At 38.2% G+C, this 19,599-nt stretch overlaps 1 protein-coding gene across 2 annotated transcripts in view; it reads left to right on the top strand.

The window, feature by feature from the left end:
- The window catches only part of ANGPT1 (angiopoietin 1), a 322,709-nt gene that overhangs the window by 254,316 nt on the left and 48,794 nt on the right, over positions 1-19,599 (top strand). For both annotated transcript variants that reach the window (XM_006892327.1, XM_006892328.1), the window contains exons 6-7: positions 4,234-4,335; positions 15,114-15,280. In XM_006892327.1, coding sequence (XP_006892389.1) covers positions 4,234-4,335; positions 15,114-15,280 — 269 coding nt within the window. The remainder of the gene's footprint in view (positions 1-4,233; positions 4,336-15,113; positions 15,281-19,599) is intronic.

The raw sequence follows: 19,599 nt of genomic DNA, 5'->3' as shown, positions 1-19,599 counted from the left end.
TGCGGTTGGCACAGGATAGAGCAGGGTTTAGGGCTGTTGTGCATAGGGTCGCTATGAGTCGGAAACGACTCGAGGGCACATAACAACAACAACAACCTAATACCCAAGTCCATACCCCTGACCAAATGCTATTCAGCTCTATTTTGTCCATATTCTACAACTGGCAGCTATTATTCATGTTTTTATTATTAAGTCATAATAAATAACACTGAGTATGTGCTAACTCTAACTTCTCTGTGCCTCGGTTTCCAAGCAGTAATCTGCCTGGATTATTTCTACAGTTTTACAATAACTTCAACTTTCTCTGTGTCTCTACTTAAGATGTAATCTCAGCATTTCTTAACATTTACAAGTCACTGGATGCCTCTGTTTAAAACGACCTTTTGCTATTCTTCGTTTTCCCACCTCTGAGTGACTTGTTAAAACTTTAAGTGCACCAAATTAATAGAATAGACAGTGATAATAAAAAACCTGTACAGCATCATTTTGCACACACAGTCTAATACTTGCAAACATAGTGATTCCTTCCCCTGAGTGTCTTACCGGACTTTATAGCTTTGCAAACACATTTTAGCAAACTTTGAGGGAGTCAGGAAATAAAACTCTGGTAACAAAAATGCTCTGGTTTAGCTGGTTAAGTCAGGGTAAAGTTTAATTGAGAAACAATTGATACTAGCTCCCATGAACAAAAAGCTTTCTTGACATTTCCCCTTCACTTCTGTTGATTTAAGTTTCACCAGTAAATGTTCCACCTGGACCATTTCTGCTCTCCACTGCCTATGCCTGCTTCAAGCTGCACCATCTGGATTTTATTCACAGAGTGATCCTTCCCCTTTGGTCCCAAAGTCACTAATGGCCTTTCTCTTCAAATTTAAGTGTGTATTTTCTTCATCTTTATTCAACTCGACTTCTCTAGAACATTTGATTAGGTTGACCCTCTCCCTAACTTAAAATCCATCTCCATATTTCCTTAAATACCATTACCCTAATTTTTATACTTCTTTTGCCTTATTCTATCTTTATTGGTTACACATGTATTTATTTAAGATCTACTATTGGTTAGGCAACATCTCAGGCACCAGGGACAGTAGTAATTAAATCAAAGCCCCTCATTACAGAAAGGTTATACTGATGGGTTTTATCTCTATCAAGTTCTTTATTAAACCTACCCAGATCCATGCACAGCTCTCTCCAAGTTTGTCTTTACTTTTCAAGAGTTCTTCCATTCTCAATATTTTCAGCAACTGCTTTCAAATAAATCAGTTTGAAATTGGATAGATATTGGGTTCAAATCTTAAATTCAATATTTATTGTCATTATTACCACAGTTCATGGGAGCTCTAGTGGTTTAGTGGTAAGAAATTACACTGTCAACAAAGGCACTCAGTTCAAATCTACCAGCTTCTCTACAGAAGAAGATGGGTAATCTCTTCCCATACAATTTACTGCTTCTAAAAACCCAATGGAGAGTCAGCTATGAATTGATTCTGACTCAAAGGTACGCAACGACTAAAAGCTATTGTTCATTTTGTGTGATACTTTCTCAGTTGTTGTAGTTGGCTCTTGGTATTCTTTTTAATCTATATAATGGGAATAACGATAATCATAAGTAGGATTTTGATAAGAAGCTCTGTTAGTGGAGTCTAGAGTGTGTTGTAGTGTAGTGTAGAGAGTTGTACCACTAGCCCAAAGGCCATATGTCTCTGATGGTTGGAATCCACCAGCGTCTCCCTGGAAGAAGGATGAGCCATATCCTTCCTTGGAATTGACAGCCTTGAAAGCCCCAATGGATGGATGGTCAACTATTGGTTCAGACATCATGGCAATGACCATGAGGATGGGTATGATGAGTTATGATGGGTGATTTAGTCCATACAAATTTACACTGCTAACCAAAGAGCTTCGTTTTTGGCAGTTAAATCAATCTGTGGTTCCACAGGAGAAAGGTAGGTTGTCTTCTCCTGTTAAAATTTACAGTCTTGGAAACCTGGTGGAGGGCTTCTATTGTTTGGTATTATACCCGGTGGCAGTAAGCTTGAGTTCTGTGGATTGTCATGAGATTAAATGCTTTCTCTCATTGTGGTCAAGTTGAAGCCAACTCATAGCTGACCCTCTAGTAGGTTTTCAGAGGCTGTAAATCACCTGGGAGGAGATTGCCCATCTTTCTCTCTCAGAGCAACCAGTGGATTTGAACCACATGTCTTTTAATGGCAGCACAAGTCCTTACTCACTATGAAATATTAGATTAGAAGATACATTTAAGTAATTGGATTATAAGCCATTTAACAAATACAGTCTTCCTTTTTATTTTCTTATTCTTACCCAATTCTTGTCATGAATCTACCTATAAGATTAACTCTAACTGCTCAAGAGATATTAGCAAAAATGGTGATGCCAATTCATGCCAATCCCCTTTATTATGTCTGTGTTACCACAAATTCTAAGTGTCCAAAGTTTTTGTCATTTTTTGTTGTTGTTGTTGTTGTTGCATCACTTTCTTTCTAAAATTTTACCTCTACCCCTATTACTCTTTGTGGTTGTTGTTGTTGTTGATTGCCTTTGAGTCAAGCATGACTCATAGTGACCCTATGAACAAATGGCCTAAAACCCCTCTACAACTATCTACATTTATCAAAGTTCATAGAGTTTCTGGAGGCATGTCTTTTAGGAAGTGGGTGCCACTCCTGCTTCCAAATTACTCTTTAGATCACTGAAAGTAATAATTGTGGACAGGTATATCTCATCAATCTTTCAGAAACAATTAACTGAAATATTTAGCCTTTTGAATATATGATCCATAAATTATTCAAATTTACTTTTGATAACAACCCAATTATGGTATGGAATAGATACTCATAAATGCTTGTTGAGTGGCAAAATGAATGAATGAGTTAAAATCGAGGAAGACAAAAGAATAATTAAAGTTACATTGAGGATAAAGAGCAAGTACAGAAGACTAACGGGATTAGAAGAGGAAGAGATTTGGAATAGGGAGAGGAATTCTTAATTTACTTTAATTTTTGGGGTGGGATGATAAAGGCATACTTGTGAATGACTGTTGTCAGTTTAGAGATAGCCCTCAGGAGATTGTCTGGCCTATATTCTATGTGTTCACATAAAAGCATGTCTCTTGTCAATCTTTCAATCTTAGGAAGCTCTTGGACAATTTGTTCTTTGAGTGACAGTTCTTGCCACTGTTCTCCTACCTTTAAGTAATTTGTGATCCAGATAAAATGCCTCAGGGAAAACATTTGAGAGTCTCCCTTAATTAGAGCTTAGCTCTTTGCCCACTCAGGCTGCCTGCCGCTGTTGCCACATATCCACACCTATATCCACCTTCCAAAATGCTGAAGCACACCATTCCCAGGGGAATGATGTTCACTATAGCAAGGCTCTTGAATAATCAAGCTGCCACACTGATGAACATCAATTACATTGATTACTCTCCAAAGATAATCCCATTACAGATATGTTATGCTCCTAGGGTAGACTCTGGGGGAAATGACTCCATTTTTAAATAAATACTATTGTATTTGGAGTAATTCAAATAAGCATATGTCTTTTGAAGAGTTGACTAGCATTCCCACCAGGGAAAGAAATGTCACAGTCAGAAGGAATACAGTACGTCATATTCTCTTATTGTTCATGACTAAAACTCACGCAAATAATGTGTTCCCCATATGCTGGGGACCAAATTTTGCCTCTAATGTATTGCTGAGCCATCAAGAATAACTATAATATTATACAAGTGTATAAGCAGTAATTTACACTGATTTGTATAGTAATTACATGTGATTTTTAAAATACTCCTTTTTCCCCCAAAGCCTTAATTCTTATTGCACTGCCATTTTAGTTTATTTAGCATTTAAAAATTCCTGGTCTTATGCTTTGGCAATAACATGATCTAGAATGATGAAACTTTCATAATATTTTTAAAAGTTGAACAACATTTCATTTCACTGTTTTTTTTTATCATGTTTTACAGTCTGAAACTTAAAATGGAATGATTTAAAATGTTTATACACAAAATATAGAAATTCGCCAGTAACAACTCAAATGCTAATCATAAAATGGAATAACCAATAAGAAGCCTAACTCAACCTTTTTCAAGATAGCACTTTGATTCTTTTTTATCCCTAGACCTAAAACCCTATTTTATTTAGAAACATATCTGATACGTATTCCTTTAGAGCAGACACAATCATCACCTGGCTTTCTTTTTCTTTCCGGCAGGTATTTTGCAACATGGATATTAATGGGGGAGGCTGGACTGTTATACAGCATCGTGAGGATGGGAGTCTGGATTTCCAAAGAGGCTGGAAAGAGTACAAAATGGTAAGATGGGAGAATTGACAGCACTTTTTTATGTTTTATCATATGGTTATTTTACTATGCTTTGTGATAAAGTAAAAATTCTAGAGGTTTTCCAGTTGATTATAAACTGATGTACATTAATGCCATTTTCATTAGGCACACAACACTCATAAATCATGTTCAGTAAATTATTTCCATATGAGCATCAGAAAGATAAGTGTATTCCTGAAATTAGTGGGTGAACTGTGAGATCTTGTCTGGGCTTGGTTTCTAGATGGTTGGTGGTGAGGAATCTAGAACTCAAGCCTAAACCGTGGTGCAGAAGTTAGGACTCTTTATTACCGCAGGAGGGAGCTGATCAGAACTATAGGTTGTACACAGAGGTGAATCTATAGGTGGTCTCATTCCTATGTCAAGCACGTTGTTGCTGGCTTTCTAATGTGACCTTTCTACGGGACTGATTAGGTTGAACTCACAATATGGTAATCCAAGGTAAGCAGAAATTTTTTGAATTTGTGTAGCTCAAACTCCCAGCTCATTTAAAGGCCTGTTAGACCTCAAAACAACATTGATTAAAGTTGACCAAGACTGGCCCGTATCAAGATGAGAAGACAGGGGTGTGAACTGGAAGATGGGGTTCGTTAGGTGCTGCTCTAAAAACAATTGTGTCATCGTCATCACCCTCATAGATAATCTTTTTAATACATGATATGGATCCTATGCTTAGGTATCCAAGCGTAAATTCATAGTCATGTTGGTGCAGTCCGTAAGGGATTGCCTTAAACTAAAGAGCAAGCCTCTTAGGTGGTTCAAATCCAGTGATTAAAAGAGAGAAGGATGAATGTCTCTTCCTGTGCATTTTGGAGCCTCAGAAATCTGCTGGAAAGTCAGCTATGAGTAAGCAATGAGAATACATGTGTGTGTGTGTGTGTGTGTGTGTGTGTGTGCGCGCGCGCACGCGCACATACCCCCACACTTACCTACTATCTTATTACCAGGCATTTTACATTTACAAAAATAGTAAATAGCATCAGTTTCACATCCCACTATTTTGCATGTAAATAGTTTGTGTCCATCAGTATTGAATGCCCAAGGTGAGGTGAGAATAATGCAGCCTACAATAGTTAAGGTTATGTGTCAGCTTGGATGAGCCATGATTCTCATTGGTTTGACAGTTGTGCCATGATATAATTTTACAGTTGCTGTAAGTCTTAGCAATGGTACTTAACAACATAAAAGATAATAGTACTAATTGGTTTTTTATATTGGTATTTGAAAGATGGAAAGATTTGTTTCATGATAACCTCATCTTACTGGTTGTTGGATACCAAAGAACCAAGAATGATGCACTTAGTCTACAATAATTTTTTTTTTTATGTCAAAAAGTCCACAACTCATTGCCCTTTGCCATTGGCTAACAACATATATATGCTTTCAATTTTAAGATATTTTTCAATCTAAAGAACTCATTCTAGAATATGAAAACAGAATGAGAAAAGTTTGGAGCCTCTGTATGAAGGAAGTGAATCACTGAAACTGTTTAACCTAGAGGAATAAAAACGAAACCAAATTGAACCTGAACCTGATAGTATTTTTAATTGATTGAGTGGAAATATGTGCTAGTCAAAGGCTCTGCATCTAGAAGCATATTCTAAAAGTATGATCTCAAACTCCATTCCAGATATAACTAAAATACAATCTGTTTGTTAACAGGATCCCCTAGAAACTTGCGAGCATATTAAAATTTGAGGACCATCACTTTCTAGGGCAGATCCATTAATGAACAGAAAAACTTGTCTAAGTCTGGACAAAAATATTTAATGATTCCTCTTTTCTAATCATGAAATGAGCCATTTATTAAGTCGTTAAGATTCCTGCTTCAGTGTAAATGCCCTGAATATTATTGTCAAGTGTTCCAGTGTACTATGGCTCATAGAGACCCTTGCTTTTGTTATGTGCCATTAAGTCATCTGCAACTTACCACAACCCTATGTGCAATAACTCTGAAGCTTATCTTGTCCTCATCCAGTCTCATTCTCTCTGACACACCTGTTTTCATTACACTAGTCACCGTGTCAATCAGCTATCTGGTGTCTTCCACTCCTGTGATGCCACAATTTCACCCTTCTAAGCATGATGCCCTTCTCCAAGGACTGGTCTTTCCTGGTCACAAGCTCAAAGTATGTGAGGTGGAGATTCAAATTCCTTGTCTCAAAGGAGCATCCTGATTTCACCCTCTCCAGGGTAGACATGTTTGTTCTTTTGGTGGTCAATGATATGTTCGATACTCTTCTCCAGCAAAGGCATTGATTTTTCTTCTGTCATCCTTAGTCATTGCCCAGCATTCTGATGCATAGCAAGTAATTCCGAAGACTATGTCCTGAGTTAGGTACACCATAGTCTCTGACATTGTTGCTCTTTGGCACTTTGGAGAGATCCCTGACAGAAGATTTCCCTAAAGATATTTGTCTTTCAATATCCTGACTGCTAGTGCCAAGAATGTTGGTTGTGGAGCTGAGCAAGACCTTACTAACAGCATATTTAAATCATGCTCTATCACGCTCCATCCTCACAATCTCTGATATGCTTGAGCCCACTGTTAAAGTCATTGAGTCAGTCTATCTCATTGAAGGTCTTCCTCTTTGACCCTATAATTTTTCTTGGGGCTGACTCCTCCTGATATCATACCCAAATGACATAATTTCCCCATCCTTGCCTCTGAGAAGCACCCTGATTACACTTCCTTTCTTGTTCTTTTGACAGTCCATGGTATGTTCAATGCTCTTCTTCACAATTCCAAAGGAGTCAAGTCTTTCTTTGACATACTTATTCATTGTCCAACTTTCAAATGCATAGGAAGCAATTGAACATACCAAGGCTTGCATTAGGGCCACTTAAGCCTTTAAACCAACGTTTTAGAAGCAATTGACTTTGTAGAAGCCACATCACCATCTTTTTGGAATATTACACTAAACTGTAAGATTAGGATACAGCCTAAGGCCTCTCTCTGTTTCTTTAGTTTTAGTATATGAAGGAAAAAAGATAATCTCATTTCTTAAAGAGAACTTGGAATGATGACTTTATTCGCAATTTGAGTATTTTCTCTGCCGTTTACAAATGGTATGATCTTTGGCAAATTAATGAGCCCATACTTTAGCTATCTACTATTAAAGATGGTGGTAATTCTCCCCTGCCTTGCAGGGATGCTGTGGGATTAGAAATAATATAAATAAAGTATTTGGCAAGCATAGAGTTTTCAATAAATGGTTGCGATTATTATTATCCAAGATTAAAACATCAAAGACTAAAAAGTTTTGCTTAACCTTGCCAAAAAGGAATTGTGATCCACTTTCACATACGGTTATTTTCAGCTCTAAAATGGGATGTGAAAAGACCATCTGAAATCACAGATACATATCCAGGCAAATCTGATATACATTATTATTAATTCTAATGATGGTAGAAACATGAATCTAAAAATTGTCCTTATGAATTTCCAAAATAATGAATTATTAGCTGTAAATATCTGCTGCCTTGGCTAGCGAGAAATGTTAAGTAAGAGATAGTGACATGTGAAGTATGTAATTGATTCTTGTTTTTTAAGTATTTACCGAATATATTTCTTTTTAAGCAGTTCTCTCTTTTGTCGCTATTGGAATAACAATTCTTTTTAAATCAGAACTGTTATGGAACCTATTCTCACGACTTCCCTTTGTAAATGAAGACTATCCTTTCATTCAAACTACAAGAAATACATCAGCTGCTTGCCAGTTCTACAGGTCAGAAAGAAAGATACACTCCAAGATTCTGAGGCATTTGGTTAAAAATTAGCCCAATGACAGTCAAAGAACTCAGTATATATTACAACACTCATCCTCAGCACGTGGTAGAAAGTGTCTCAGTTTTTTCCTCCAGAGCTTTCTTTCACTTAAAGACACATTAGCCTGACTTCACCACAAAAGACCAAGGACTCCCTATGCCATTTCTTTTTTTATTATTATTTTTATTTCCATTCATTCATTATTGCACTTTTCTCCCTGCCCACCCCTCCTTTCCGGTTTGTTCTTATCTTTGAAAAGTAAAAGAAAAAGTCCTTCATTGTTGTACAATCCCTACCCCCAGGTTCATTCCACTATGCAGGCTTCATTCTGGACTCCTGTCATGACAATAATACCTGATCATATGTCCCTTTTAAACTGTTTCTCCCTCATCTGTTTCAATGCAGTATACATTATTTATCCCATCTTTTGCAGTCTTTCCCTAATCCTGATGTCAGTCCTGTTTTATAGCAGTGGCACTATGCAATATTTGTCCCTTTGTGACTCAGCATAATGTCCTCCAGGGTCAACCCATTTTTAATATTTCGTGAGTTCCTTGTTTTTCAATGCAGCATAGTATTCTATTGTGTGAAAATACCACACCTTCTCTATCCATTCATTTGCTGATGGGCACTTAGGGTGGTTTTTTCCAACTCTTTGCTATTGTGAACAAAGCCACGATGAACATAGGTGTGTATATATCTGCTTGGGTGGCAGTTATGGTTTCTTTGGGGTATATTCCCAGTAGTGGAATTGCTGGGTCAAATAGTATCCCTATTTGCATCTTTTTGAAAAAGCACCATGCCACTTTCCACAGTGCTTGCACCATTTTACACTCCCACCAACAGTGAATAAGGGTTCCAGTTTCTCCACAACCTTGCCAGCATTTGCCATTTCTTATCCATTACAATGCTGGATGTGTGAAGTGCTAGCTTTTACTGGTTTGCTTTTGGGGGTACATCGTTTGGGAAAACAAGTACCATTGTCCTTCCAGTCTTGACTTAGCTACTTTTTTATGCGCTCAAACACCTTAAGAAGCTCTGGTGACATGATCCACTCATTATACACAGAGCTGCTGCTAATGGTTGCCAGTTCAAATTTACCAGTTGCTTCATAGAAGAAAGATGGGCTGTTTTTTCCCCAACAGTTACAGCCTCTGAAATCTGATGGAAGGCTTCTCTGAGTCATAATTGACTCAATGGTAGTGAGTTGGGCTTTGAGTTAATTCCACGATGGCCCAAATGGTTAAGTACTTGACTTTTGGTTGAAAGATCGGTGGTTCAAATCCACCCACCCACCCAGAGGTGCCTTAGAGGTCAGCTTGGCCATGTGCTTCTGAAAAGTGAGTACCCAGTGGACCAGTTCCACTCTGCACACGGGAGGTGTACGAAAGCCAGAGTGCACCCTACAACACAAAGCACAGGAAGACTTCACCCTCTTCATTGGACAAGAAGCCCATTTCTGAGTATATAAGTAAACTTTCAACTCTGCCTCTGCTTTCCTGTCTCCCCTCAGACTAGTTTGTTTTCTATAGACTGACTTTCTAACTCAGTAGCTTTGTTTTTATTGTGGTCAAATAAAAAAAAATTTCTATTTAAACAAATTTCAAGGGTATAGTGCACTAGCAATAACTACAAACACACACAGCCTTAAACAGCCACTATTTGTTGGGGTTTTCCCAATCTATCCACCTACCTGCCTATCCCTACCTACCTTTCTACCTATGAAACTTATCTCCCTCATAAAGTTTCCAGAAATATACTTTAACGTCATCACGGCAAGGATATACTATACTTGTTCCTTTTAAGCTTCTCTGAAGGTGGATAGTTTACCACCAGTCAAAGTAAAGAAATTTCTTTGATTCCTAACACTGGCTTTAAAGAACGGAGCCTCTCACCTGATTTTTTTTTCCTTTTAGCCTTCCTCAATAGAAGATTCAGGAAAATCTGGTTTGTGGATTTGTAAAGATGTTTGGGGAAAGGGAAGTCTGGAGTGGGCTCTTTAATGAGGCACTTAGGGAACTATATTAACTCCTTCAAGTCAAGAGGACACTATTTAGTGGTCTCCAGTAATAACACTTATCAGCAGGACTTTAACATATAAAGCCCAGTGAACCTGGACCTTCCAAATAGTACCCTAGTGGTCCAACTTTATAGTAGGCAGAGACAAATGCCCTGTAGACAATCTGGCTTTGCACTGAAAACAATTGCCCCTATAAACAGAACTTCCTATTGACATAAGTACTTCAATCTGAGTGGGAAGTCTTTACTTTCTAGAATTAAATTAAGGGCACACTTTAAACTGCGTTTTAACATCTTCCCATTAGAATAAAAATACCCAAAAAAAGAAAATGTTGAAATCAAGAATAGTCATACTCTTTCTTGTATTGAGTCTGTCAGCACCCAAAAAAATTTAATTGTACCTTAAAGTACTTTTAGAAAGCCACCTCTTCATACTACTGAATTAGAATGTTTTCTTTAATTATTAATTTGAAAGAAGATGAAGACCACAGGATACAAGAAATATCTGGTTACAATTTTATCTCATCTGTAAAAGTCAACGCCTTCCATGAGCATTATCAGACAAGATATTCTACCTGATAATTTCATACAGTTGGGAAAGTATAAAAGAAAATTGAAGAATTTTTTTAGGTTTTGAAAAAAAAACTAAATGACAGGTGTTTTTTTCGTGCATGATTTTCCAATAAAAGGTAGTTAGATGGCCGATTTTGTTCATTTAAGAAACCGCCTGGTAATTTGTTTTCTTTATTAAAGAATTAGAAAACAACATGTAATTAATACTGTGCCTGAAGTATAGTACCAAAATCGTCATGTGACTATGATTACAATAACTATGCAGAGTCGTTTATTCGCTATGGGCTATGACATGTCCTTTTTATTAATAGTAGTAACTAGATTTTTGACAAGTGCTTTTCTGGTCATTTTGTGGCTCCACATTCAGCTAAAGTGGTTTGGGTATATTAACTCATTTCATTTTCACACAGATTCTATATGGAAGCTAATTGAATCCCTATTTTGTTTATAAGGAAGCTGAGAAGCAAAGCAGAAGGGTTCATAGCAAATAGATGCAGCCTCATCTCAAAAACTCAATTTCTGGGGAGTGGGAACAAATGTATACCTGACACCACTAATCCCCAAGCATTTTCAAAGCTGTTCATCACAATGGGAGGACATGGCCCATCTCTCTGCCAAGCAGCTGCTGGCCAATTTGAACTGTCAGAGATGCGCCACTTTTACATTAACATTGCAATTGGCTAAAGACTTTGGCCAACAGCTCCTAATATGTGCAAAGAAAGATTTGAATTGAGGCAGAAATTTCACCCAAGTTAGGCCTTTGTTCCTATGGATTCTCAGACAGCAGATTCCTGATTGTGCCAGAAAAATTACCCAGTAGGCAATTTGCTAATGTGGGAATTCATTTCCCTGTCTTTCATTTGTTTTTTTCATCGTTATGATGAAACATTTGCTTCTGCATCACTGCACTTGGCATTAGAGGGCTGCCTCCCTAAGCTCCCTCCCTAACAGCCATTTAGATCCCTTGTACTCCGAAGGTTTGCTCCTGCCTTCAAGCCTGTCTTGACAGTTTTTTGGGAAGGTACGTGAAACAGAATCTTGATTTCTTAAGGCAGGTTTCATTGCTTATTTTGCAGTTGCTCCTTCTTCTATTTTCAGTCAGATGAAGAAAAGTGTTTAGGAACAGCTATTTATCTCACAGTAACTCAGCAGAGGGACAGGCTGCGTGCTGAGATGGGAAGACTCTGGATTTGGAATGACACTGTGGCTCAGTCCATTTCAGAGGTCACTGGAGATGCTGTGTCTTCCCCTGAGGAAACTGGAGAGCTTTATCCCTACAACGCTTTCAACAGAATTGAAATATGTGACCTAAAACTTAACACTTCATCATTCTCAGCCTCCTCCTTCACATTTAGCATAATTATGGAATCCCTTCAAACCGAGTGCTCAGATGAGGGAACTTTCAAGCGGCTGGAGGGAGAGCTGCTCATGTCTGAAGTGAGAAGAAACACAAGGGGAAGCCCAGTTCTCTTTCCTTCTCAATGGTTTCTGCAGTTGGAAAAGTGCTTATCCTTTGGCTCTCAGCCCTTTGTAGGCTTTCTTTTATGTTCTACAACGTTGGAGACCCCTTCTTCTCCTTAGTATATGGCACAGCGCTGCCATAATAATGTGTTGAATGTTGAGCACAGTTTTAATTGCAGCCACGTTCCCTACCACGCTTGGTGTGGTTTGAACATCTTAGGAATATTGAAGCATAGATTTTTACTCTAAACTCTGTGTAGATAGTCTTCAAGGGTATGTGTGTGTGCTTGGTGCATTCAGGATCAAGGATATTAACTAAAAACAAACAAACAATACCCAAACACGCACCAAAAATCCCCATGAAATGAAGTGGCATAGAGTCTTGGACGAAGTGCAGCTAGCGTGCTCCCTAGAAGCAAGGAGGGCGGAACTCTGTCTCACCTACTTTGCATATGTTGTTAGGAAGGCCACTCCTTGGAAAGGACCTCATAGTGGGTAAAGTGGAGGGTCAGTGAATGAGAAGATGGCCTTTAAGAAGATGGATTAACACAGGGACAGTTACAACGGGCTGGAGAGTGACAGAGATCATGAGAAAGGCAGATTGTCTTCTTCCTTACAGAGTGAAATCTATTCTATAAATACTAGAGATGGTCATTACAAATAATTAAATACACAAAGCAAATTGGGAACTTGTTCATGGACTATTTGTGGATATTTTAATTCAAGACAGCACCAGGAATATGTGTTTTCAAGCAAATTTTAGCGAGTTTGATTCAGTTGAATACTTTCAAAATCACTTCCCTTAGATTCAATCTAATTGCCTACAATAAAAAGAATTATGGTTCATAGCTACTCTCTGGATGTGATTTAAACAAAAGCTTATTACCATCTGGTCAAACCCAATTCATTGCTGACTCTCCTGTAGATTTCTCAGGCTTTAACTTGCACAGAAAGAGATTGCCTCTCATTTTCACATGGATCGACGGGTGAATCGACATTCCAGAGAGCCACGGCTCTTGGAAAGTGCTGTAGTATTTGTGGAGCTCTAATGAGCCCACGTGGCCTAGTGAGTAAAGAACTGAGCTGCCAACTCAGATGCATGTGGTTTGAGTCTACCAGCTGTAAGAAAGATGAGTTATTTCTGCCAGTGTGATTATCGCCTCTGAAAACCTTCTGGAGGGTCAGCTATGAGTTGGTTTGGACTCAACAGCACATAACTTCTATTACTATTACAATTACAATTACTATTTATTACTATTACTATTTGTTACTATTACTAGAGGCACAGTGGTTAAGTGGTTAACTATTAAGCCACAGACTGATTCATAGGAGACATATATGGCCATCAATTTCCATAAAGATTTACAGCCCTCCTTACACTACAGGCAATTCTACTCATACTTACAGGTTTACTGTCAACTAGAATCAGCTCGATGACAGTGAACGTTTAATTATAATGTTTTCATTCTCTTCCTTCCTCTTATATCTCTACCTCTTCCCTTCCTTTCTTCAAATTCAAGAAACATTTCTTCACTGTACCAGTTTATGAGAACCGTGTGTCAACACATCAGTGTGTGAGGATTCACACATATAACTCACACCCAGAAGCTCATAGTCTAGACAGTGAGAACAAATGTATGCCGAGGATTAGATTGAACCAGTCAACACTCCAGTAACCTGTATGTGATTGTTTTTAGTATAATTTTACCCTTAAATAAGGGTAGAAGCAGCAATGTTATTCTTTCTCCTCCTCCTCCTCCTCCGTTTCTGTCTCCTCCTCCTTCTACTACTACTACATTCTCTCTCATTATCATTGGGTAGGAACTAAATCATAGCTGACCCTCCAGCGGATTTTTGGGAGGCTGTAAATTTCTTAGAAAGAGGAGATTGTTTATCTTTCTTCTGTTGAGTTGCTGGTGAATTTGAATTTGTTCTTAGGGTTAATAAGGCAACTAACTGTCTATGAACCACACAATTGCTAATCGTGTTATTGTTGTTACTATAATACTATTGACTAATAGCCTGATACTATGTTGCTGTCAGGGACCTTTCCAGAGTACTGAGAAGCAACAATGCCAATTTAGAGACTAAGGTGCTCCTGATCTAGGCCATGGTCTTCACAATTATTTGCTGTGTATCAGAGAGCTGGATAATGACTAAGGATGACAGCAGAATTGGTGCCTTTGAGTTGTGGTGCTGCAAAAGAGTCTTGAACATAACATGGGCCACCGAAAAGAACAATTAAGTCTGTCTTCGTGAGGGTGAAACCAAGATTCTCTTTAGAGACTAGGATTTGAAGCTCCATCTCACATACTTTGGGCATGTGGCCAAGAGGGACCAATCCTTGGAGAAGGACATCATGCTTGGAAGGGTGGAGGTTCAGTGCAGGAGAGGAAAATTCTGGATGAGATGGATTGATTCAGTAACTAGGGTAAAGAGGGTAAGTGTGTTAGAGTCAGTGAGACTGGCTCAGGATAGGGAAGGCTTCTGAGCTATTATACGTAGGGTCATTATGAGTCGCAGGCAACTTGACAGCACATAACAACCAGGATGTTGATCCTGGTGATATTAATAGAAAAATATTTAAATAATATTAAATATATTCTATTAAGCAGTATGTTAAAGATGTTTTCAAAGTCTAAATACTAATTTAGACATTTTAGTCCTTGAACTTTTTAATTACTCATTTCATCTCAGAATATCACATAAACAACTACCAGAGATTTTACTATAATAAGAACTGGACGTATGGTTAACAGAAGGAAACACAGAAAAAATATTGAAAGAAGTCAATGATTGAAATAAAATTATAAAAAATAAAAGTAAGTCTTTATTGCTAATTTGTTATTATTTCTGAAATTATTAAATATTAAACACAAAGAATTTCCCTTTTAGCTAATGAATTCATTTCTGTCTTTTTCCTCAGGGTTTTGGAAATCCCTCTGGTGAATACTGGTTGGGGAATGAGTTTATTTTTGCCATAACTAGTCAAAGGCAATACATGCTAAGAATTGAGCTCATGGACTGGGAAGGAAACCGAGCCTATTCACAATATGACAGATTCCATATAGGAAATGAAAAGCAAAACTATAGGTAAGTCACAACTCCGTAAAGTTCTCTGGTATCTTTAATCTAGCCACATAATTGACCTACTAGAAAATAGCATGACAACATTTAAGAAATTTATCCTTCTAGTCAAAATCAAGTTATATGGCTATTTTTGGTTAGGTCAACAATCAAAACTCTTGCTACATGCAGTCAGGTGATCAGGAGATGTATTGGGCAAGTCTGCTGTTAAGGATCTCTCGAACAATGATGTCAGTCTGAAGACAAAGTGTTCCTGATTCAGGTCATAGTCATTTCAATTACTTGCTACACATCTGAGGGCTACACAATGAATAAGGATGATTAAAAAATAATTTATGCCTTTGAATTCTGGTGTTGGAGAAGAGTACTGACTATCTCATGGACTGCCAAAAGAACAAACAGATATGTCTTGGAAAAAATGCAGCTACAATGCTCTTTGGAGGCAAAGATTGTTGCAGACCGAGGGTAAAGTATTTTTATAATTATTAATAATGAGATAGCCAGGAATGAGATAGAACAGAGAGCATGAAACACAGGGCGCCAGCAGTTCTCAACTGAAGACCCCTGTTCCAGCTTCCCTGCATCTTTATTGAAAATTATCAGGAAGTAAATCACAAACAGAATTCAATGCAAATGAAGCCAAACTCTTTCTATTGAAAACCTTCCTCCAGACTGAGGAGGGATGGGTCAGCCAATACAATGCAAGAATCCAACGGCTAAGGATTGTCTTGGTGCCTCAGGGTGAATTCTAGCTTGAACTGGGCCTTCCCCACATCTTGAGATAGCATTCAGTTTATTACAAACATATAGTATTGGCTTCCCATAAAAGATGATGAAGCTTCATTTCTCACACTTTGGGCAAGTTGTTAAAAGAGGGTATTCCTTGGAAAGGGACGTCATGTTTGGAAAGGCTGATGGTCAGCAGAAGAGTAGAAGACCCATGGCAAGATGATAGACACAGTGATTTGAGAATGGGAACAAGACTGTCAGAGATAGTGAGGACAGTACAAAATAAGACAGGTTTCAGTTCTTTTGTTCATTGGGTCACTATGAGTTGTACTTAACAGCCCCTAACAACAACAATCCATGTCAAAGAAGTGGCCAGGTCTGGTGGCTTAGTAATAAGCAATTGTGCTGCCAAAGTAAAGGTACATGGTTTGAATCTACCAGCTATCCTACCAGGGAAAGATGGGTAATCTCTTCCATCTAAATGAATGGATTCGTTTAAGTTTTCAATCAACAAAGGTGTGTAGCAACTCCAACTCTGCAATAGTTTCTTGAAAGATTAGGAAGCTTTTATTTTCACAGATTTGATGACCCTTTTTTGTTGGCATAAGTAGTAAAGGAGTAGTAGAAGAAAATTGCATCTATACATATAAAAACTGTTCAGAAATAATCCAAACTAAATAGCTTGAAATATTTTATACCTGTAGTTTTCCTCCACTATTTTCTTTTATTTCCTCCCTTAGTTTTTTTTCAGCTTACCTTAAAAATGACAGAACAAGGAGTAAAATTTTTGGTTTTGAATGTCTTATGTCAAATAATATTTATGGTATAATATAAAAATTTGGAGGGTTTTTAATAAATAACCTAAAAGAAATGAAAATTCTGAACAATGGTATTTATATGTGTATGAATGCATGTAAAACATTGTTGAAAATATCAAATAGACAAACTGCAGAATTAACTATAATTAACTATGGAGCTCTGGTAACTTAGTGGCAAGAAGCTGCACTACAATCCCAAAAGCGTGTAGTTTGAGGCCACCAGTTGCTCCATGGGGGAGGATGACCAGTCTCCTCCCATGTGATTAACTGCCTCTGAAGATCCACTGGCGGGTCAGTTATGGGTCAGCTCCTACTCTGTGGTATACACCACACTACACACACACACACACACACACACACACACACACACAACTATAAAAGCTTCTGATCTTCTGGTTTTTCAATGAGAAGCTTATATTCTAGGAAAGTGGTAACAACAACATATGGCTAAGGACATTATGTATTGTGGCAAACTCATTCCATTGTGCTACTTCTCTGTTCCAAAAAAATCGACTCTTTCTCTCTAATTGTCAGCAAATTGGGATAACTCATACCTAAACCTGCATCCGGTTTCTAAGAGTATAAAGTGAATGGGAAGACATTGCCGATTATCCCCACAGAGTGACTTGTGGATTTGAACCACCAGAGTTTGTAGCCTCTGGGTAGCAATACCATTTTCTGTGGACTGCATCACCAGTGTTTCCTGTGGGCACTGACAATTCAACAGTCACTGAGTAGGTCTCTAATTTCTAAAACCTCACAGTCTAGTTTGCTATGTGATAACTACTGGTAAGAATTCCTCGGAAATAGAGGATTCATTTAAGCTATTTCTAACGCATTATATTATTAGTGCAATATTTGGCACATAGTAGATTCTCAATCATATTGCTTGGACCCACAGTTAACACTCTTTGTACCAGCAATCAGGAAATAAGGAGACATTGCACTGGGAAAAAATCTGCAGTGAGGGATCTCTCCAAATTATTGAGGAATAATGAAGTCAGTTTGAAGACTAAGGTGCACCTGATTCAGGCCATCCTCTTTCTAATCACTTGCTTTGCATCTGAGACCTGGGCAATGAATAAGGATGACAGAAGAAGAGTTGATGCCTTTGAGCTATGGTGTTGGAGAAGAGCACTGAACATCCTATGGACGGCCAAGAGAACAAACAGATGTGTGTTGGAGAGGCTGCAGCCAGAGTACTCTTTGGAGGCAAGAATGATGAGGCTTTGCTTCTCTTACTTTGGGTTTGTTGCTAGGAGAAACTATTACTTGGAGAAGGACGTGATGCTAAGAACAGTGGAGGGTCAGTGAAGGAGAGAAGATTCTCAACCAAGTACACTGATGTGGGACTGCTGCGGTGGGCTTTTGTGTGTCAGGAAGTGTGAGGATGGCACAGGATAGGACAGGCTTCAGATTTATTATTCATAAGGTCACTATGGGTCATACTCAACTTGATGGCACCTAATAGCAATAAAAATTTAAACAAAGTTCTCAATAAGTATGTGTTGCTGAGTCCATAAATGCTAATAACTACTGTAGACACAATTGTGTACATTGCTTCAAGTAAAATGCATTAGTAGCAATTGGTTGAATACTTATTTCCAGCTTGTATGACTTATCACCTCATAGCTCAACCATTTCTGTTGCCTATTTGTCTTTTCAAGCCATACTATTCTTTAGGGGTTTCAACCTGTCTCTTCCACGGACATACTCATTTTACTTTAATGGATTATATATGGGATTGGATCCTTGGAGGAATTATAATAATTTCTCATTCCAGCAGAGGGATTTGAAATAGGACTAAAGAATTGATGAACTCATGGGGGAGGGGAGGGAATGGGCTGTGCCTAATGGCAGCTAGAAACCAAAGAAGAGACATTTGTAAAATGCAATGGAGTGTAAGAAGCAATGTTTCCAAGGAGGTCAGGATTGCTAGAGTTTTATAACAAGGAAAACCGCTGTAAAACATCAGGGGTGTTCTTATGTAAATGAAACTTGAAACTATATGAAACTTGGCTAACGCCAAACAGTCTGACAATAGGAATAGCAAATAATTGCTCTAGTCTTTTCCTAGGCTCCTGAAGAATTTGTTTTGGTTACTTTTCAAAACATGTCAGTTCTTCATAGGTGGTAGTGTGTGTGTGTGTGTGGGGGGGCTGGGTAGTGTGTACTAGGGGAACAAAGATTTATGAGGCTGGCTAGCCTTGCAGCTGGCTTCGGAGTGTAAGGTGTGAAGGCTGGTCATTCTGGCATTGTGTGAGGAAGGAACATTGATCTCTTCTTAGAACGTCCCACCAACTTCATTGCATAATCTCCTTCTTTAAAAAGGAAAAAAAAATCCGTGTGATTCTGTACCTTCACAGTCCATTATCATATGGGTATATGACCAGAAATTAAGTCTTCTGAATTACAGCAAATCTCTCTCACTGCTTTGGGCAAGCTGTTATTGGAGGCTGTTCCTTAGAAAGGAGAATCATGCTAGGAAAGATTAAAGATCAGCAAAAGACAGGAAGACCTGCAGTGAGACAGACTGACACAATGACCACAGCAAATTTGACAAGGATGGCTTAGGACAGAACAGGCTTCAAATCTTTTGTCCATAAGGTCACTGTGATTCAGACTCAGCAGCTCCTACCACAAACAACACACCCTGGGATTCAAAGATGTTTCTGAACCTTGAGAATCAGAACTCTAAAGCCAAAAGAAAATAATTAAATCACAAACCTCTCATTATAAAGCAAAGAAAACTGAGGTTCAGAAACAATATTTTACACA

This window comes from Elephantulus edwardii, unplaced genomic scaffold (genome assembly GCF_000299155.1).
Source record: "Elephantulus edwardii isolate Elephantulus edwardi_28Jun2011 unplaced genomic scaffold, EleEdw1.0 scaffold00114, whole genome shotgun sequence".
NCBI lineage: Eukaryota > Metazoa > Chordata > Mammalia > Macroscelidea > Macroscelididae > Elephantulus > Elephantulus edwardii.
Note: the sequence above shows the minus strand (reverse complement) of the source record. Positions and strands in the feature narration are given on the sequence as shown.